At 57.9% G+C, this 21,455-nt stretch overlaps 1 protein-coding gene across 3 annotated transcripts in view; it reads right to left on the reverse strand.

Moving 5' to 3' along the window:
* The window catches only part of SH3BP4 (SH3 domain binding protein 4), an 80,938-nt gene that overhangs the window by 11,034 nt on the left and 48,449 nt on the right, over window positions 1-21,455 (reverse strand). For all 3 annotated transcript variants that reach the window (XM_041766916.1, XM_041766917.1, XM_041766918.1), the window contains one exon: window positions 2,494-2,739. In XM_041766916.1, coding sequence (XP_041622850.1) covers window positions 2,494-2,611 — 118 coding nt within the window. In that variant the 5' untranslated portion in view covers window positions 2,612-2,739. The remainder of the gene's footprint in view (window positions 1-2,493; window positions 2,740-21,455) is intronic.

Below are 21,455 nucleotides of genomic sequence, written 5' to 3' on the forward strand. Positions count from 1 at the left end.
GAATAAAAACAGCCAAGTCACAGGGAATGCCTTTTGAGCAAGGGGTGGGCAGGACGATGGGTCAGGCTGGGGTCAGGGGACAACAAAAGATCTCTCTCCCTTTGTTTTTGAGCCATGGGCTCCAGAAATATAAGCCCCCCCCCCTTTTTTTTTGTTTCTTTGACACCTCTAATGAAAATGTCACATAAAAATTAAAACCAAATGAAAGTCAGAGAGCTTGCCAGCTATTAAAATCTTGTTAGAATCCCTCAGAAGTTATATCCCTATTATGTTCCCCAGAACAATCCCCTTAGAGTGATATTTTTAAAATTAAAAACCAAAAGCTATTAAGCGGGCTTTGTAGATAGCCTAAGAAAATGTATCAATGCAAATTATCGCTTTAGTTTCACCAGACTGAGGAATAAAAATGGTTTCACTTAAAATTCCAGGCACTCTCCTCAGCAGAGAAGCGGTAACGTACTGCACCCCGAGCATCAGGCTCCTGCGATGGGAAACGGCGCTGCTCCCTGCCGGGCCGCCCGTGGAAGTGGGTCTGGTGTGAGCTCCTGCCAGACGGGTCCCTCCATCAGTCACTGTCACAGAGCACCCGGGGACCCCCGGAGGGGCGTCCACCCCCTCAAAGGCAGGAGAACCCGTATCAAATCCCATCTTAATGAATTCTGGGGAGCACTGCCCAGACTCACAGCTATCCTTGATTTTAATAGCAAAAAAAAATAAAAATAAAAAAAATAAAAAAATACCTGCATGTCAGGGAGTTCAGTGCACTGAGTAATCTAATTTTTACCCCTTTGCCTCAGTTCTGGTTAATCAAGGGGCAGAGGACTTTGCAGCAGATGTTTTGGCTGGAATAAATCACCACCTTGACGCCCGGCTGCAGTGCTGCCTGGGGAAGTGGGTCCAGGGTCTCCGTGGGCATCGAGGCCTCGGCTCACCAGCCCCAGCTCGCATCCCGGATTGTCCTGTTTGTCTTCCCCCCACAACTGGGGTGTTCTGTTAGGACCCTAACACCTCTCGGGTTATCGTGATTATTTAAAAAATTCAGCTCTCTCAATTCAAGAGCCCAGCCCAAATCCCACAAATGATGCTCACGTGTCCCAGCTTTCCCCATAATTAGCTCGTCTATAAAGTAAGAGGACAATGCCCATGACTGAACAGTGAGAAATGAATGGTCCCACCATTTACAGCAATACCTGGTAACGCCGCCCCTCTTATTAATAAAATCTCACAACTTCCTTCTCCGATCTGTTCGTGTGAAGAACATTTAGAGCGATGCTCAGGGCTCCGAGCATACAGCACAGACGGGAAGGGAGAGGTTGAGGATAAAGTGAAGGGAGAAGAGATTAGGAAGAGAGAGAAACGTGGTACGTGTGGTTTTTAGGACATCCGGGAAGAGGGTCACATCATCTCCTGGGAGACTGCGGTTTGGTTCAAGAACTATTTATTTAGCACTGACATTGTGCCGGGGCTAAAAACATAAAGGTCAAGATCAGCTCCCGCTGCTCAGTATACCTGGGATGGCCCAGCGGGGAACTGTGACCTCTTGGGGTAAATGCCATAGGGAAGGCGCCTAATGACGACGATGCTGTATCGCGTGGCACCAGGAAGCACCTACCACGGTCAGAATAGACTTCTAAGAAGAAAATGACCCACTGGTACCCATTCTCACTGACTCCGAGGCTCAGGGCGATTAACCCCAGGTTCACCTCTAAAGTAGGGGCCAGCAAACAACGGCCCCTTTATTGTTGTTTTAATAAAGTTTTATTGGAACACAGCCATGCCCGTTGCTTACTATCCTCTCCCTCCTCGAGTTGCAACAGCACATAATAGCTGTGATGGGACCCTTAGGGCCTGCAAGGGTTAAAATATTTCCTGTGTGACCCCTTACAGGAGAAGCTTGCTGACCCTGGCCCCAGAGCACCTTTTCCTCTCCAGCAGTTCTCACTATTCCCCTCGGCTGACCACTCTCTCTCCTCGCCCCCCAGCGCCCTACCTCAATGTCACCAAAACTCTCAAAAACAGGAAACACAAACACATCCTGTATGAAAAAGTTGCATTACCAAGGGGAACATTCAAAACCTCCCAATACACCAACCCCCCTCCCCCCAAAACCCCCCAAACAAGTGGTTATTGCTTTAGGATTGGATTTACCGTTGACGAAGTTTAGAGAGCTAAACTTGAATTATCTGGATGGGAGCTTGGCAGCCTTTAAGGCGGAGGAGTCGTTGGGTCTCAGAGCACTTGCAAATCTGTGCTCCCTGCGCCCAGCCATGGTTGTGTCGCCATGAGCTCACCCTTTTTTTTTTTCCTAAGATTTTATTTATTTATTTGGGGCGGGGAGCACGAGCAGGGGGAGGGGCAGCGGGAGAGGGAGAAGCAGGCTCCCCGCTGAGCAGGGAGCCCGACGCAAGGCTGGATCCCAGGACCCTGAGATCACCGCCTGAGCTGAAGGCAGACGCTGAACCAGCTGAGCCCCCAGGCGCCCCGTGAGCTCACCTTTGACATCATTAAAGCTCGCTTCTGAAAACCCCTCGCTCAGGTCAATCAGGGTCCCCTCGGACTTGCACCGAGGGAGGCCGCTGGAGTTGGCAGCTCGGATCCGTTGAGCTGCCATCTCGAAAACGCTCTTCCTGGGAGGACGGCTAAGGTTTCATCTCCTCCTCCGGGTGTCCCAGCGCTGGCTGAAGCTCTTCTCAGGCAACCATGCTGCCCGATGGGGTCGACTCGGCAATGTGCTTCTTCCTGCAGGCGGGGGGAAGAAAACACGAGAATCTCCCTTGAGCAAGTGAAACATGGGCTGAAGAGTGATTTTAGGGGAAGTGGGAATCCTCTTTCTTCCAGAGGCCGCGCCAATAAAGACAGACCCACGTGACCTTTCCCGGCCCAGGAGAGCAGAGTAGGGCTCACCTGGAGCCTCTGTGCACCGACAGCCTATCTCCTCCTCAGTTCTGCTGCTGCGCAGGGCCTGGTGTCTGCACCCCTTCGTCCTGGGGCACGACGGGGTTTGTGAAATTTGTGAAATTTGTTCTAGCACCTGGCCAGCCTGTTCATTACAGTGAACGAGGAGGACCAACAGGATCTGCACAGCCCACGTAGCCAGTTTCGGGGTTCAGGAAAGGAGAAATGAATCTGTCTGCCCAGGCAACGGCTGGTCCCTTATAGGCACGGCCCCAGCTGCGGCTGCGACACCCAGGAGAGCGGCGCTCAGTGCGCGCCCCTTGGAACCCCGCCTCGGTGGGGTGAGAGGGGAGCGCTCCATGCCCATGCTCCCCTGAAATCCTCCCTGGCTCCCCAACAAACGACCATCCTGGATAAAATACACAGGCTGCTTTCTGCCTCTAAGTCATCCCTGCGTCCCGTGTGCAGATGAAGCCGTGATATACGCACCCGGTGTTACCAAGCTGGCGCAAGAAGGTCCTGGGGACAGAGCACAAGAATCATGACTCCAAGGCCTGTTTCTTTCCGGAGGCATTTGGGGGGTTCTGGAGATTGAGACATGACTGGCTGTGGGCAGGAAAAGGAGCAGCCAGGAGCCAAGAGCAGTGAGTCCTCCACGCTCTTCGAGGGAAACGGGGAGACACAGCCCGGCCGGCAGGGGCAGAGAGCAGCCCGAGGCCAGGCGACCCTCACTCCCCCATCGTGGCTCAGGTCCCTTGTGCCTTCCTTCACTGTGCTCTCCAGAGACAGCTGGAAAGTGCTGGCCCAGCTGCGCCGCCTTCACTCCTCAGAGGCACCTGGGGGCCCTACCATGGCCTTCTGCACTGGGGGGGGGGGGGTAGGTGGGGGGGGAGTGGGGGGTGGCTTAGCTCGTACACTGCTGCCCTTCCCCCGGGCTCCGCATGCAGCTTCCCGGCGGAGCACCCACTGTGTAGTGAGCACCCCCAGCTTTGCACCCGTGCTCCACCATTCGCAGGGAGGTCTTGGGTTCAATGTCTGAGTCCAACGCCCTCACCTCCACGCCCACCCAGTGGCGAGGACAGCCCTGTCCCGATTGATGTGTGTGAATCAATAGGATGATCCATGTAAGACGTACGTCGATGTAAGATCAACGACTGTGGATCCCCGCACCTTGGCCACCCCAGCCAGAGCCCACCAAGCAGCCCCGGTCCTGGCTCCGAGCGACCCACTGGCAATGGCTCCAGGCAGGATTTCTTTCCTTCTCTGCCACACGCCACCACATTCCTCACTGGGATGCTCTTGGAGAGAAGGGGGCGTGGAGCTGGACGCAGAGCCAGGCAAGCCTGAGGCCCAGGGTGGGAGCCCGCCGGCACCGGAACGCAACCCAAGCCCACCTGCCGGGCAGCCCGGCTTCAAAAAGGAGCCGTGATGTTAAGCTCCGTCACTGAGATGAGAGAATGAGAAAACCCTTTGGATCTGAAAGACGAGTCCCACTTTCTGGAGAGAACCAACACAGAGAAAATGGGACTCGTAGATGGGGAGCGGGGGGCGGGGAGGACAGGCTGCGGGGAGGGGGCCTTTAGGATGGTCCTGAGCCCATAACCTGTGTGTGCAGAGTGGACTTTCAAATTTAATGATGATTCCTTACCCCAGATTCTAGGTCAGACTGTGCCTCCCAGGGAAGCAGCAGACAGACACAGCCAAAGAAACGGGGGGCACAGGGGGTGGGGAGGGTGCTGTGAAATCTGGCTGGCACCCCCTGCCCATCCCATGAGAGGCTCCCCACCTAGTGCAGAGCTGCTCCGAGGACTCGTGAGCACGAGGCCAAGGATCCGGGTCGTGCTCAGGCCAAAGGATGCTCTTCCTACCAAATCCACCCCACAGCCCTCCACCCACGTGCACGCCTCGGGCTGGTGTCCCGGTTAAGGACACACGGACCCCAGCACACGTGTGCTTTGGGAAAAGGGGTCCAGGAGTTTCCCAGGAGAAACCATTCTGCCCAAGCTTCAAGAATGACCCAGAACAAAAAAGCAGGGGCAGCACCTGCCATCCCACCTCCTCTTCAACGCATGTTATCTGATTTCCCACTCACAGCAGGATGAAATGATTTCATGGAGGGTTTAAGAGAAAAGCCGAGATGGGCATCATCATGAGGCATAGCATACTGCCAGAGGTGGCTTCACTCCCACACTGGTGGGGCCCCGGGGACCCCGAGGCCAGCTGGGGGAGCCCCGTGCTGCAACACGGAGGGGCTGGAGAGCCTGGCTATTGCCAGAGGGAAAGAGGAGCAGCCGTGCTGGTACCAACCGGGCAGGAGAGGCCGTGGGAGCCGGTGCGGGGAAGGCGCGGGATGCAGGTGCAGGTGGCGATGGGCAAGAGGCCCCTGGGCGAGCCCCAACTCCCTCAACGTCCTGTAGGGTAGGTTGGTGAGGTCGGATGAGGCTGATGTGATCCGGGGATGGGGGAGGAGGGGTGGACAGTGGGAGCCAGTTGTGCACCTGAGACACCTACAGAACATGCCAGGGCTCTCCAACGAGCACCTGCAAGAATCTGGAGGCTGGCAGATAGACCAGCAGATAAACACGCTCAGAGCGATGTGATTCTTGCATTCCCTGCCATGACCAAGAAGGTAGCTTGGGGTGAACCAGGGCCTCAGGGGAGGGCAAGGAGAAAGCATCCTCTGCATCTGGATCACTGTTTAAAAGTTGTTTACTGTTGATGGGGACGTAGTTTTTACCCCGAGCCAGGGCAGAGCCAAAAGGCGTGTTAGCAGTTCCACAAAGAGATCTGCAGTCCTTTTAGAAACACAGATTCCCCCCCAGGGGGTGCCGTTCAAGGAGCAGATAAGCCACCAACTGTACGGTTCTGACAGCCTCACGTTATCATCAGCCAGACAGAAGCCGAGGCACCGGGCCGCCGAGCATCAACACGCTCATTCATGCCGCCTCTTCCGCGGGACGGGGGACGTTTGTCCCTGGTGCTCAATGCCCCGTGTGAAGCCCAGAATGGCAATCTTTCTTCTGGGACAGTGGGGGACGGTCCTCAGACAAGTCCTGACACTCACCACTGCCCCTTGGGGATGCTATTTTACAGCAAAGAGGGCAGACTCTCCTCCTGGAACCTGGAAGCTTCCCTGAGGAGATACCATCAGGGGGATGGCTCACAGAGCAGCTGGGCACCTCCACCCACCCCAGAGCCAGGCGCCGAGAGATCTCGGGAGGTTAACTCGCCCGGGAGGCGGCGGCCAACACCACGCTCCGTGCTCGAGCACCCTGCTAAGCGCTTCTTTCCAAAGCCCGAGTGCAGCAGGCCTGATTCCTCCCGCCGCCCCGTCCACGGGGCCCTCTCCTCTCAAAGCTGCCCTTCCAGGTCAGGTCACTGCCCAGCTCCAAACTGGGCAGGGTCGCTCACTGCTTTTTTTTTTTTTTAAGATTTTATTTACTTATTCATGAGAGACACAGAGAAAGAGGCACAGGCAGAGGGAGAAGCAGGCTCCCTGCAGGGAGCCCGATGCGGGACTTGAACCCGGGACCCCAGATCACGGCCAGAGCCGAACCTGACCTCAACCCCTGAGCCCCCCACCCCGGGCACACCCTTGCTCACAGCTTTCAAATCAGTGAGGTTCGATTTCCCTGCCCCGGCCTTCGGAGCCCCCGTGCGACTCGGTTCCCACCTGCCCTTCCAGGCTTGTCACTCACCTCCACACCCACGCGAGTCGGTGACCGCACGTGGGCCTGCTGCCTCTCGAGCATGCCCGGGGCAGCCGGGCGTCCGCACCCTGAACACACACCCCCCCACCTGCGCCTCCAGGGAAACGGTCCTCTCCCTCCACCCTTCCCGCCCCACCCGCCTCCCCATCGGCCTGCCGCCTCCCGGGTGACTCATGTGCTGGGCCCACATCTGCAGTCCGTGTCCTCGAGCTCCAAATTCGAGTCGCCGGGGCTCGAGGAGCACGGCCCCTTGAATGGGTCCCTGCCGTGTCCGAAAAGCCACGGTGGGGTAAGTGACAGCGACGCTCTGACTTGCTTTACAATGAGTGTGTGAAGGTTCGAGACTGTATCTGGTGGTACCTGATTCGACTGCTCTCTGTTACTATATTTGCTGCACGTCAGGCTGCCTTCCCTCTGCATTTTCTACCCTCTTCCCTATTTTAATATTTTTAGATTATTTACTACTTTATTTTTACTCTTCTCCTAATTACGTACATGGTTCAAAAATGCCTGCAATCAAAGAGACCCTAGGAGAGTAATATCAAGGAACATCTGTCACCTGCCTTCCCAGACACGGATCAGGAATGACGTGCAGGCGTCTCCCTCTGACTAGGGAAGCTCTAAGGAGCCACAGGGTCACACGCCCGAGCAGCACAAGGAGACACGGCCCGGTTCTTGCTCAGTTGACAAGTGACCCCCGGACCCCAGACCCAGGTCACCGAGGGGCCCTTCAGGGCTGACAGGCGTCTGTCCTGAACGTCCTGGGTCCAAAACCAGCTCGAGCCCCTGCCAGGCTTCACCAACTCTGAAGGTCACATGAAACCAGGCAAAAGCACCCCCCCCCCGCCCCTGCCCCACCACACACACCCCGGTCAGGACCTGACCTCCGCCTGACCTCGGCACCCCCACGGTCGCAGGCATCAGCTCCTCCCCGCAAGTCCACCGTGCCTGACTCTGCCCCCCGGGAGCCCACCCCTCAGCAATCAGAATGTTTTTAAAAGTCCCGACCGTTCAAAACCCTCTGAAAGCTGCTTAGTGCTTAGCAAGCTTATGGTGACCTTGAGGCCCCACACTGTGGGTCCCTGCTGGCTCTGTGGACCCTTCTGAAGTGCTTCCTCAGGGCCTTTGCACCTGCTATTCCCACACCTGGGAGGCCCATGCCTACATGTTTCCCAGACACGATGCCCCATCTCTATCTAGGGCCTGCTCAAATGTCACCTAATTGGCAGGGACAGGCGTCTGCTCCACCGACATCCCTGATTCCACCCTCTTTCCCTACTTCCCTTATCAACATGACAGATCACGTGCTTTCCTGTCACCAGCCGGATTTCTCCAAGAGAGTGTAAGCTCTGAGAGCCACAGGACTCACTCTGCTTCTGTTCCTCTTCTGCTGTGAGACCTACACGGACCATGAAGGATGGAAGTCTATTTTTTTTAATATTTATTTATTTATTTATTTATTTATTTATTTATTTATTTGAGAGAGAGAGAGCACGAGTGAGTGCACATGAGCAGGGGGGAGAAGGAGAAGCAGGTTCCCTGCTGAGCAGGGAGCCCGACGTGGGGCTCGATCCCAGGACCCTGAGATCACGACCTGAGCTGAAGGCAGATGCTTAACAGATTGAACCACCCCCGCACCCTAAGAATTCTATTTTAATAAAGACAAAGGCGGCGGGGGGGGGGGGGGGCACCTGAGTGGCTCAGCGGTTGAGCGTCTGCTTTCGGCTCAGGGCGTGATCCCAGGGTCCTGGGATCGAGTCCCGCATTGGGCTCCTTGCGGGGAGCCTGCTTCTCCCTCTGCCTGTAATCCCACAAATAAATAAATAAGATCCTAAAAAAAAAAAAAAAAAGACAAAGGTGGGGCGCCTGGGTGGTGCAATCAGTTAAGCATGTGACTGTTGATTTTGGCTCAGGTCATGACTTCAGGGCCGTGGGATCAAGCCTCGCATCGGGGTCCACGCTCATCGTGGAGTCTGGTTGAGATTCTCTCTCTGTGTCTCTCTCTCCCAAGAAATAAAATATTAAAAAAAAAAAAAAAGGATAAAAGCTTCGGAGGTATTTTAACAGGTATCGCTGCGATATTCTCCTCTGAAGAGCCAAAATCCCCAGTGAATGTCTAGTGCCCCCCAGATGGCCTCATGACTTGATGAGACAAAGCAGGATGGATTCCGGAACCGTAGCCTCTGGTGGGAATCTAAGTTACACGTTCCTAACGGCTGATGGGTTCCCCGGGTGGGGGCCTACAAGTCCAGCCGCCCTCCACTGCTGCTCTCCGAAGGGCGGGGGGCAGCCCCTGCACACCCCCCCCATCCTCCCCAGGCCACGCCTGCCCGCGGGAAGCCCCCCTCCACCCCCTCCCTAGAAGTCAGGTCTGGGAAGACAGGAAGGGGCATTAAAGCTTGCTTGTGCCTGACTCACAACTAATGAGTTTTTCTTTTCCTTAGTATAAAGGCTGATTCATGCGCGGAGAAAAGAGCCCGCTCCCAGCTCCTCCCCGGGAACCAGAGGCTGGCCTCCGCACACGCGACATCGTTGGACGCGCACAGAATTGTTCACGGACTCCGGTGGCCACCTCGGGAGCCGCTACACAGCCCTGGGCCACCTGGGCCCGCCCGCCCCTCGCCTCGGACTCGGGTGGCTCTGCCGACGTTCCACCCGAGAACGTTTCCAAAGACAAAGGCACCAAGGAAGAAACCAAAGAACCTGAGCGTCTGTGGGGTGCCAGGTTCCCCGGGGGCCCCCGAGCCGGGGGGCAGGGGGAAAGCTGCTGGGTCTGGGCCCCGCGTGCAGGAAGCACGGGGCCCGCAGACCGCTCCGGGCTCCTCCCCGGCGAGGTCTGTCCGTGCCTCACTGGAGATGACTCATCTCCGCATTTGATTTTAATTTCTGGAGTACGAGTATCGCGTTGATTGCATCAGATTTCCTCCGGGTTGAGAAGCGAGCATGGGTTTCAACCCGCTCTGGGTGATTCCGATCACCAGACTGTCGACAGAGGCTCCATCCCGTCTGCTCACCTGGCTCGCTCCCCAAACAGCAGCGAGCTCAGAGAATCAAAATAATTCAAAGACGCCCTCCCCGCTGGCCTGTCCCCCCGCCTGCACCCCCGTAAGCAGCGACCAAGAGCCCACCGACCCCGGGCCCGGACCCCCGGGGCCAGCCGCAGAGAAGCCGGCCACATGCCCGCCAGCCTGCAGGCCCGTGGGGACTCCCAGCTCTCAGCAATCACACTGAGGACCCCGCAGGGGGAGCCCGCTGCGACCCGGCCAGGCCAGAGGGCGCCTCTGTGTGCTGCCAACGTCTCCGACATCCCTTCCCTCGGAGGCCGATTCCTCAGCCTGCAAACTCCCAGCTCTCTGCATCCTGACCCTTGCCCCGGACCGGTCTGGGCAATACCCCAAGAGGACAGCCAGCACGTGACTGGTGTCCCCTTTCCAGGCCCACCCCCTGTTGGCAGGGACGGCCCTGGCTCCCGTTACGAGGACCAGCCCCAGCAGGGCCCAGAGAAACCCGAACCTTCCCCACCACCCACCGTGGCAGGAGGCTTCCTACCTCGGGAGTCTCATCTCTAGAACCCGCTGGGTGCCCCTGTAGCTCGAGATGGAAACGTTGCCCTGCGGCCTCCAAGGAGGGCTGCCTCCTTCTGGGGGGCAAAGGGCATGGCCCCCTCCAGGGGAATCTGCTTCATTCACCAGGGTCTGGAGTGAGCTTCAAGTCTGACGACCGAGTTTTAGTTTCGGGCGGTGGCCTGCTGCCATTCAGAGCCCCCAGCAGGCCGGCTGTGAGGATCACGCACCCCAGTCCCGAGCCTGTCCGAGGAACATGGGCATCCCCCAGGCAGGGGGCCCCGTCGTCTCCGTGAAGACCCTCGGAGCCCAGCGTCCAGGAGCAAGGCTCTGCACACAGCAGAAGGAAGCAGCAGATGCGTCCAGGGAGGCCAGGCCCGAGGCAACGCGGAGCCTAAAGCTTGGAGGAGAGAGAAGGTTCTGTGCACCGGACACTGGGCTGGGACGCACTCAAGTCCTAATCTGTTCATCCAAAGCTCAAGAGCCACCACCCAGGGCCCCAGGGGCGGCGGGGGTCCCGTGGGTGTGGCGTGCCCACACGGGTCGGCACTTCTGACTCGCTGTTTCCACCCCCCGAGGGGCGAGGGCCGGGGGAGCCAGCAACACCGCGGGAGGTTTCACGGGCCAGGGACATCGGAGGACCCTCTGGTGCGGGACGTCCCAGGGCCCGGCCCCCTCCCGGCCAGCTGGGTCCAGCCCCACAGTCTCGGCTCCTCTCTCCAGGCCGCAGAGGACCATCCAGACCCCCCGGCTCATGCTTCCAGACGCTCCGCACACGCACCCCCGTGCACACCGCATCCCACGTCCCTTGTCTTCCCCGGACTCTGGCCAAACCCGGCTGCTGTGCCCTTGGTCTCCCTCCCAGCCACCTCCTGAACCCTGCCGCCCCCCACCCCGACCTTGATCTCGAAGACCCAACAGGGCTCCTACTTTCTCGCCCATTAAAACCCGCACATCTGCAAGGGACCCCGTCCCACGGCGCCTTTGCCAAGGGAACCCCATCTCTGTTCCTAGCCCCGCGGGGATCCACCCACTGTCTCCTCTGGGCACCTCTGGGCACCGAGGGCTCTGATCCCCCTCGCCACAGCTGTCACGACGCACGCTGTTTCTTGGGTCCCTAACAGGTGCTACACTCACTTCCCGGAGAGCTGGATACGCGGCTTCTCTCGCGGCCCAGCACTTGGCCCACGCTGTCCAGCGCCACCTGCTGAACGGACAAACGTCTCACCCGAGCAATTATTTGGCACCGCGGGGCACCGGGGACCACCAATGGTGCAAGCGGATGGAGGAGCTCGTCCCTTCCCTCTCTTGCTTGCCGTGCGGCGTCGGGCGCGTACAGGACCCTGCCACGGCGAGGAGAGCGAGGTGGGTCCCCCTCGTGGGTCCCTGGCGCGACGAGACGGGAGCCCGCGGACACCTCGCTCCGCCCGTCATACCGTGTGTGCTCCGACGGCTGCTCTTCATCTGTCCCATTACCCGCGGCTGAAGGCGGTGGGGAGGTCACGCCTCCGGCACGGGGTTCAGGAGGCCGGGCGGTTTGTGGTCTGCCCCACTGAGTCACACGGGAAGGCCAGCCCCTCCGTGTGACCGGGCTGGCGGCAGACAGGCTGTGAGGTGGGGCCTTGTGATCAGCCCGGCGAGAAAGGCTTACCAACCCTGGTCCCCCGCCAGTGACCTCGGGAAAGACCGAGGGTCATTATCTCTGAAATGGTCTAACGGCAACGAGAAGGGAGGTCCAGTCGCTGGACCGGGGCTGCTGCTCCGGAGGGGGGGGGGGGACGGGACTCCCCTCCCACACCCTCATCGAAACGGCGAAACACCCGCACTAAAAAGCAGCTGTGACTTGTAGATGTTAGTCATCGATTTACTGTCTTCCAAAAAAAAAAAGAAAAAAGAAAAAAAAAAGCCTAAACTCAACCCAAATAGATACTTCTCTTTAGATCAACACATTTTTTTTAAACTGAAGTTTATTTAAGGAAGTTCTTTTAAATGAAGCAGCTTTCTATTGCTTTAAAGAGGAAGCCAGTCTATACTTTTAAAAAAAAAAAAAACCTTCCTTAGATACGTGGAGACCTTTGCGAGTATATGTTAACTTAAAAATGCCTTTTAAAAGTTCACGTTAGGGACACCTGGGTGGCTCAGCCGGTTGAGCGTCTGTCTGCCTTCGGCTCGGGTCGTGATCTCGGGGTCCCGGGACCGAGCCCCGCGTCCGGCTCCCTGCTCAGCTTCTCCCTCTTCTCCCTCCCCGTCCTCTCATGCTCTTTCTCAAATAAGTAAAAATTTTAAAAAGAGGTCCTCTTAGGTAGCACTCTGGGAAGCCAACGCTTGGCTGGTGCCACCCATGTCACAGATGAGTAAACTGAGGCTTGTCTGGTTTTAGCGAGAGGAGTGTTCCCCTGAGGTCTGTTTCTGAGACTCAGATTCAAAGGCCAGACAGAGACAAGGAAGGGACGGGGCGCAGCTTCCAGGGTTCTCCGCCGCCCGCCGCCGCCGCCCCCGACCGCTCTCGTTGATGACACACACGCGTGCCATGTGCCTGAGGCTCAGACCCATGTGTCCGGGGGTGGACAGAGCCAGTGCTCACCCCCGCCCCCCCCCCCCGCCGGCCTTTATGCTCCAAGTAACCCAGAAATGCAGGCTGCCTGACGGGGGGAGCGTGAGAAGGGAAAGCCAGCCCAGCCTCGTGACCGGGCTCGCCCCGAGAGCGCCCTGACCCCGCTCCCCGCGGGAGCCAGATCGTGGCTGCTATAAACACAGGGCCGGGCCGGCGGTAGAGACCATCCTCCTAACCCGACTTCCTCGGCGTTCTGCATTATCCTCTTAGGACAGCTTTCTAGTAGAGGACGGAGCGTTGCCAAACGCGTTCCTGGAAAGTTCCAGCAATACAGACTCTCGGCAGCCGTGGGTGCCTGGCCCCTGCTCCGTCACGGGGTCATCGGCAGTTCCAGAAAAGCCCTGCTCACGGGACCAGCGGGGAACAGAATCCCGAAGTTCCAAGTCATATCCTCTGGCTGTGACACTCAGAAATTTCTCAGACACCTACTGCTACTTTTTTCTTTTTAATGAAAATCATGATTTTATTTTTTCAAAGATCTTATTTATTTATTCATCAGAGACACAGAGAGAGAGAGGCAGAGACACAGGTAGAGGGAGAAGCAGGCTCCCGACGCGGGACTCGATCCCAGGACCCCAGGGTCACACCCTGAGTCAAAGGCAGATGCTCAACCGCTGAGCCCACCCAGGCGCCCCCCTCCTACTTCTTATTTCCTGTTTTAGGACCATGATTTCGTATCTTTTGCTCCATTACGAGTCTACAATTTCACGGTCCCCGCTGCAAACACCTGCCCCACTCCGCTGCCCGCGCACACAGAGATCCATCTGCTAACTCGATCACGTCTCCATTACGCAGCCCCGTGAATCTTTCCTTCGTGATTTTGCCTCGAAACACAGAGAGGCCCACCTCCATGAAAAATCGGATAAACATTCACATCTATTTTGCTTTATCTAAAAAAAAAAAGGGGGGGGGGTCCTGTATGCCGACATGAACGTGCAGAACTTATTTCGCTGCTCAGCGAGGAACTTCACGAAGTTCCTTACCACGGGGCGAAGCAGTCCTGCCCTCCGCCGGGGCCCGACTGTGGGGACGTCGCCCCGATGCCTTCTGCACGCGGGACGTGGGCAGCCGTGCGGGTTTGAATCGGGCCTCTTCTGTGTCACTGGTCTGCATGCTCTGAGAACCACAGGGGCCCAGTTCCCGTGGTGGTTTGACCACATCTGCTTCCCTGGTAGGACTAGCACCTTTATCTCAAAGTCTCTTATCAGCTATTTTCACCTCTTTTTTCCCCCTTCTCCATGACCTTTAAAATAATTGAAAATTAAAGTAATTGAATAAAACATCTTCCCCCCCACCCCCAGAGGCAAGCAACCCCGTCGGCCGGGCCCTGGTGAGAAGGGACACCCACCGTTATATACTTTATTCTTTTCTTCCAGAAACATGGTAGGTCTCATCTATTTAAAAACGGGCCCCAGGGCGGTGGGTGTAGAGCAAAGACTGGCAAACTCTTTCTGTAAAGGAACAGAGAAGAAGTTGGACTTTGGGGAGCCACACATTCCCTTGTCACGAGGACTCAATTCCGCCCTCAAGTCCAGGCAATCCTGCCTCCAGAGTGAGCTCATCTGACCCCCTCTCTCTATTGTCGGCCTCTAGCTGAGCACCTTCTCTCCCCCCTGGTCTCCCACCTCCCATTCCCCTCACCCCCCAGCCCCAAACACACACGGCTAAGCCCTCTCCTTCGAACAGCTGGGGGGGCCTTTTAACAAGTTAAGTCTCTCCAGCGGCATCTCCCCATCTCCCTGCGCTTAGAATAAATCTATCCGGCCAATTGGGAGTCCCTTAAATCTAGCCTCACGCCCTGGACTGACGGATCTGGCCCCACCCAGCCCTCCATGACCTCTTTTCCTTCTGAGTATATTCATTTTCCACGTGTAACTCATTTCTGCCCCAGGACCTTGGCACTGGCAGTTCCCGCTGGCTGGCAAGCTCTGTCCCTGCAAACTTCACTTTGCTGACAGCTTTTGCCACTCTGGTCTTGCTCAGTGCTTCGGGAAGGCCCCAGCTAACCGCTCGCTCACCACCGCGGCCACACTCAGCCGGATCTCTCTGTGCCTGGCTGTCTCCACCCACAAGAGGAAGGGACAAGAGTATTGAGGGCTTGCACAACAGATGATGCCCACACACACCGTGCGCAGGGCCTTGGGGCACAGGAAACGGTCCACAGAGGCAAGAAGCGATGCTGTTACCATGACCCAGCGCCCACACAAGCCCCGTGTTTGCACAGCAAGTGCTCTGAGTTTGTGCAAAACACATCTTTTTTTTTCTTTTTTTTTTCTTTTTTTTTTAACACGGCCTCGCTGCTTCCCAACTGCACCACTGTGGTCCGGAACGCTGAGATTTTGCCGCGGCAAAGAATTGCATCTAGTTGGGTTCACAGGTGCTTTATTAAAGGAGCTGGGATCCTTTGTCTATCAGCCACTAACGGCTTCCTGAGGTCTACCTCCGCTGCTCTAACCCCGGGTTCCGCAGAGTGACGGTTTGACAGTGCTCCATGCACCTTACTTCCCCGGCTGGAGCTACCGGAGGCCCAGCAGGGAGTTCAGGCTTGGGGAGGACACCGCCAGTCGTGCACAGCAATAAGCACCTTTTGACAAAAACCTAAATGCCACCAGGCCAGGGAGGGGATGACACCGTGAAGCCCTATCGATATGTCCCCATTTTTCTAATACCCCCTGTAAAGAGGTTGCACTGAGCGAGGGCCCCCTTGAGATGGACCCACCTCTCCTACCTGCAAATATGACCTTATTTGGAAATAGGATCTTCGTGGATGATCGAGGTCGGATGAAGTGATTGGGTGGGTGGTGGGTGGGTGTGGGTGGGTGGGGCTCGTCCACTATGGCTGGTGTCCTTATAAAAAGGGCAAATTTGGACACAGAGGGAGATCACATAAGGACACAAGAGGAGGTGGCCGTCCGTCCACACGCCAAGGAGAGAGGCCTGCAACAGCTTCCCCCTCACAGCCCCAGAGGGAACCAGCCTGTAGACAACCAAGATCTCGGACTTGCGGCGTCCGGAACCATGAGAGCGAATTTCTATTCTTTTCGGCCGCTCGGGTTGTTAATACTTTGTTACGGCGGCCCCAGGAAAATACACACACCCGGCGTGCCTCTCCTCCGTGTGTGTGTGTGTCTCTCGATCCGGCACGTCTCATTAAGACTGGAACGCCAAGACACAAAAGTCAGGCTCCCAACACAGAGAGCCACGGCCGCTACTGAAAAGTGTGACCTTGTTTCCACACTTCTGGAACATTCCATCCTAGGCTCCCAAACCACCAGGCCAGCACTGATGGCCGCTCATCTCACACTCCTGAAGGAGTCTGATGCTGGCAGGTGACGCATGGGTAGCTGGACTTGTACATCCTGAGCGTTCCTATAAAATTCTTGCCAAGTCACCTCAGGGCCCTTGCAAAGGCTTTTCCTAGTGGCGTCCAAGTAACTGGGGCTTTGCAACGAGCTGCTCTCACTAGGAAGCTGGAGGTGCCTGGGCATCGGGGTTAACGGAGAACATGCTCGGACCCTTCGAAAATAGGAGGCGAAGGCAGAAATGGGAGGACGGATAGAATGGTGGCTCCTCTTGTCACCCAGGGCGCCACCTCTGGAGCTGGTGGCCAGTGTCAGGTGCCTCCAGGTGGGCCTGAGCAGGCTGGAGCCGTCCACACCACCTGACACAACATTCAGGAATACGAATCAACACCCCAGGGGCTCACGGTGGCTGAGGTCAAACGCACAGGCAAAAGCCCAGACAGAAACTTCCAGCAGCTGCTGGGAGCCGAGGCCCCCCCGACTCGGCATTTAGGGCTTCAATGTCTTCTGGCCCAAACTGGAGCTCGCCTTCACTGATGCATCAAGAAACAGTGATTCTGGAAAAAGACCAGGGAAGAAAGGGCTCTCCGGGAACATCTGCTGTTCTGGTGAGGGGATGGGCCCTCGCCTCCCCGCGGAGGCCCCTCTCTGCGGCCTGGCACGCCAGCGGGGCCCCCCTCCCCCCTCTCTCGGAGCAAGGCTGCCGTCTGCACGCTCAGCAACCTGCCTCCAGCCCCACGCCATGCACCAGCCCACGGGGCCCTTGCTCGCTCTTGCACACGTGCTGCAGCTGCACCATTAGGTGATCACTCGTGTCTTCCTCCTCCCCCCTCGGACCACGGTGGGGACTGCACTGGGGCCACGGCACGGGGCCCTGGGGCCGACCTGAGTGTAAAGGCCAGCTCTCGCTGCGCGCTCCGGGCCCAGTTACTTAGCCTCTCTGAGCCTCTGTCCCCTGCCCTGCCAGATGAGCACACGGCAGGCGCTCAATGACCACCGTCCCTCACCGTCTTCCCTGCAGAGTGCAGACACGTGGGTTGGGTCCCCCCAACCGCTCTGTACCGGGGACTCGATTCATGGTCTCCCACAAACCACAAACCACAAACTCTCTGCATTTCCACTCGGAAACATCATTTACTCACCACTCCCTCACCTTGGATGACCTCCCGTTTAATCAGCGGTGCCCCTGCCTCCAGCTCCTTTCTATAAAACGGGGATAATGCTACCCACCTCTGCACCCTGGGTCGGGGTCCCCCTCCTGGCACGTGAACCCCTGGACGGGATCATCCTAGTCGCGTGCCCTGGAGGACGCATCCCTGGCATCTCCCCACTAAGAACCAGAGGCATCGCGCCATACCCATGCGCCTGTGCCTCCAAGGGCTCCCCGCAGCAGCTTCTCCACCCTGATGCTGATGACAGGCACCTCTGGAGGCGTTGGGACAATATGTCCCAATCCAGAGACGGGTCAGGGCTCTCACAAAACCCTGATGCACGGACAGGACAGGATCACCGCACAGCCCAGGCCTACTGCCACCGGCCAAAGAATCGCCTGCAGTCCCTCCGTAGAGCCCCGATCCCATTCCCTTCCCCTTGACTGCAAATGGCAGGCTGCAGGGCCCCCGCCTGGCCTCCCCGAGACGGAAACAAACTCGACCTGTAAGAACCCGGCTCCTCTCCAGCACCCTCTAACCCCGCCACCACCTGCACGGCCTCATTACTGGGAAAAATCCTCACTAGTTCAACCCCAAGATACCATCCTCCATCCGCACCATCCCCCAAGTGTGACAGTTCTCATGACTGGCCCTGCCTGCCTCAGTCTACCCTCTGATCCTCCATGGGGCGTGCTGCTTCCCTTGTCTGGAAGGCTCTCCCCCCTGCCTCTGATGGCCAAACCCTTCAAGCAATGCCTCCCAAGCTGCTCTGCTGTCACTGACCACCTCCCCCCAGACCCCCCCCCCATCACAAAGGCACCCAAAAGCAGCACCTTCCCGGTGTTAGACACTGGCCCTGAGTCTACACACCCGCCACCCTCAACTCTTGGAGGGGGATTTCTTTTGCAGTTTTGCACAAGACACACACAGAAGGACTCTTGAAACGACTGGTCCCCCCAGGGGCCGCAGACCCCGACCGCCCAGGTGACGTGAGCTCTGTGACCCTGTCTTGAAAAGATCGGTGTGTGTCCTGAGAGCTAAGGGACACGGCGGGCCCCCGCGGAGCAGCCCAAGTGGCCTCGGGAACCCCAGGCCCCTCTCCTGGGGTGGTGACTGCGGTGCTCAGATGAGCCTGCCATCTGCCTGCAGAACAGCGCGAGCCACACTTCCCAGGGTGTGAGTGTGAGCCGAACCACACTGTAGAAAACACACAATCAAGCAGGTGGGAAAACTGTGTATCACGGGGCCCGGAGGGCCCAGCAGCACACAAGCCTTTCATTTTGAGAAGCAGAACCCGCTCTTCAGGGCTCTGCAGAAACCCAGAGCAAAGGCGAGGTAAATACGAAGAAATTCAGATCTCCTTGAAGGTGGGAAGGGGGCACACGGACGGGCCTGCAGGAAGAGTCGGGTCCCACCCACTCGCCCACCTGCCCAGTGCCTCCCACTCCCACCACGGAGGGAGGAACCACTTAAGAGCCACCTGACTGGGGGCACCTGGGTGGCTCAGTGGTTGGACATCTGCCTTGGGCTCAGGGTGCGATCCTGGGATCCTGGGATTGAGTCCCGCATTGGGGTCCCAGGAGGGAGCCTGCTTCTCCCTCTGCCTGTGTCTCTGCCTCTCTCTGTGTGTCTCTCATGAATAAATAAAATTAAAAAAAAAAAAAAGATCCACGCACTGGAAGCATGAGGCAGAGCCACCCCTCTGGAACACTTCACGTGCACCACGTGGGGCAGTTCCACCCCCTGGCACACACGCCCAAGAGAAAGGATGGGTCTGTCCATAAGGAGGTGCGTACAAGGGTGTCTGTGCTGGTTTTATTCATAATAGCCCCAAACTGGGGACGACCCTTGTGTCCACCAACAGGAGGATGCACGAACGGTGGTACCACTGACAGGAAATGCTCATCCATGCAACAGCACAGAGGAACCCCACAGGCATCGTGGGGGGACAGAAGCCAAGCACAAGAGAGGACACACGTCACATGACGTGCAAGAGCAGGTGAAATGGACCTCCAGAGACCAGAAGAGCGGTTGAGGGGGGAAGGTGGGATTGGTGGTGGTGGGGGGTGAGGTGGGGGGTGAAGCTTCCCCGGGGACGAGAATACAGCCTGATGGGAGCGCATCACGCAGGTGGAAGCATGTGTCCAAGCTCACGCGCCTAGGACCTACCCACACGTGTGGGTACAAGACCAGCATATGAGGAAGCAACGAGAGCAGAAACACGGAGCTTTGCCCAAAGTCACTAACTAATCACACGCAGAGCTGGGCTGAGGACACGGGGCTCCGGGGCCCAGCCTGGGGCTCCTTCAGAGGGAGCTAAGCCCCAGCATGGCACCTCCCATGCCAGGAGAGTTCCCCTGCAGTCGACAGGGTCCTCCGGTATCACCTAGACTCACCTGCGGCTGATGGCCCGAGCCCGGCCCGACTTGCCACATCCATCAAGGGCAGCGGTCCAGGTTGAGGGGTGAAGGCTCCCTAACCTCAGACAGGGGCTTACCTGGCCAGCACGGTTAGCACCCCACACCCCACACGGCCCACGCTGTCCCGTGGGCGGCACCACCCTGGGCTCGGCGAGGCTGGGACACGGTGGGTGCGTCTAGAACAATCACCACAAACAGGGCGGCTTTAAACGAAGGCGCTGCCCTCTCCCATCCTGGACGCTGGCAGCCTGAAGGCAAGGCGTCACGGGGCCACGTCCTCCCAAAAGCTCTAGGGAAGATTCTTTCCAGGCCCCCCTCTCAGCTTGTGGGGTCACGGGCAATCCCTGTCTCTCCGCGGCTGGTGGGTGCTTGTGCTCCACACGGCCTTCTTCCCCGACTTCACACGGCTGCCTTCGAAGGACACCACTCGCGGGGTCGGGGCCTCCTCCACTCCCACAGGCCCTCGGCGTAACTGAACGGAGACCCTGCTTCCAACTAAGTTCACGTTTCGAGGTTCCTGGTGGACGTGACTTCTGAAGGACCCTAGTGCGCCTTGTCCATGCAGGTAGGGGGAGGCCTCAGGTTGGCTCCTGTCCGAGCAGCCGCGTGGGCTCCTGGGTCCAGCAGGCCCGGCCTTGCACCCACAGGGGGTAAAAGCAAGAGCCCACGTTCCTGGAGGAGCGGGGTCACCCTCCTGTAGCATTTAGGTGAGAATATAGTAGGTGAGACCTGACAGGGAGCTCTGGTTTCTCCTGCAGCTCCCGCAGGAGGAACTTTGGGGAGCCCGCTCCTAGCTGGCACCTTCTCAACCGGTGCAAACGGGAGCCCCTTCTGACGACCTAACTGGGTCACCCACCACAGGGCACATGCTGCGATGCAGGGGACAGCTCGGGACCCGTCTGCAGAGGCCGGGGAACGTTCCCGTCCCGGTCACCGTCCTTGCTGTCTCCTTCGGCCGGGTGTCCCTCGGGGGGCTCCGAGCAGCTGCCAGGGGCTGGCCCGGCTCCTTAAGCCAGGAGGCGTCGCTCTGAGTCACCGCCCCCTCTGCGGTCACCAGCCCTGGCGCCCGTGGCTCCCCTACAATAGGACCTAATCCCTGGACTGTGACTATATTTAATTGCGTGTCTCTCCCGCCAGGCTGTCACCCTGGGCCGGCAAGGACGGTGTCCTTCGGCAGCCCCTGCAGTGCCCGGCTCACGGAAACCGTCCCTCGGTAGATACAGGAACCAGCGGAGGGCCCATGGGTGGTCCCAGGCTCACCGTCCAGGACCGTGGCTGCCTCTCCAAAATAAGACACCCCTTTTTTTTTCTTTAAATTCAATCAGCCAACACATGGTACATCATCAGTGTTCCTAATCCATCAGTTGCCTATAACCCCCAGTGCTCATCACATCCCTGTCTCCCTAATGCCCACCCTCCCAGTGACCCCGTCTCCCACCCACCTCCCCTCGAGTGACCCTCCGTTTCTTCCTAGAGCTGAGTCTCTCATGGTTTGTCTCCCTCTCTGGTGACTTCCCATGGAGCTTCCCCTCATAACGGTCCTTCTCAGACTTATTTCGCTCGGCGTGCAATACCCTCCAGTTCCACCCACGCCGATGTAAATGCCGTGTTTGCCCTTTCAAAGCCAGACTTATGTTCACAGCCTTCCTGAGGTCTGTCCGGCCCAGACTGCTGTTCTGGAAACAACGGAGGTTCTCGGAGGGGGAGTCTTCCCTAAGTCAACTGCGTAGGTATGGAGACCTGCCACGTTCCAGGGCAGCGGCTGCAAATGCACAGCGAGAGGCCAGACCCTTCCTGCTC

The sequence above is a fragment of the Vulpes lagopus genome, chromosome 8 (assembly GCF_018345385.1).
Source record: "Vulpes lagopus strain Blue_001 chromosome 8, ASM1834538v1, whole genome shotgun sequence".
Classification (NCBI taxonomy): Eukaryota; Metazoa; Chordata; class Mammalia; order Carnivora; family Canidae; genus Vulpes; species Vulpes lagopus.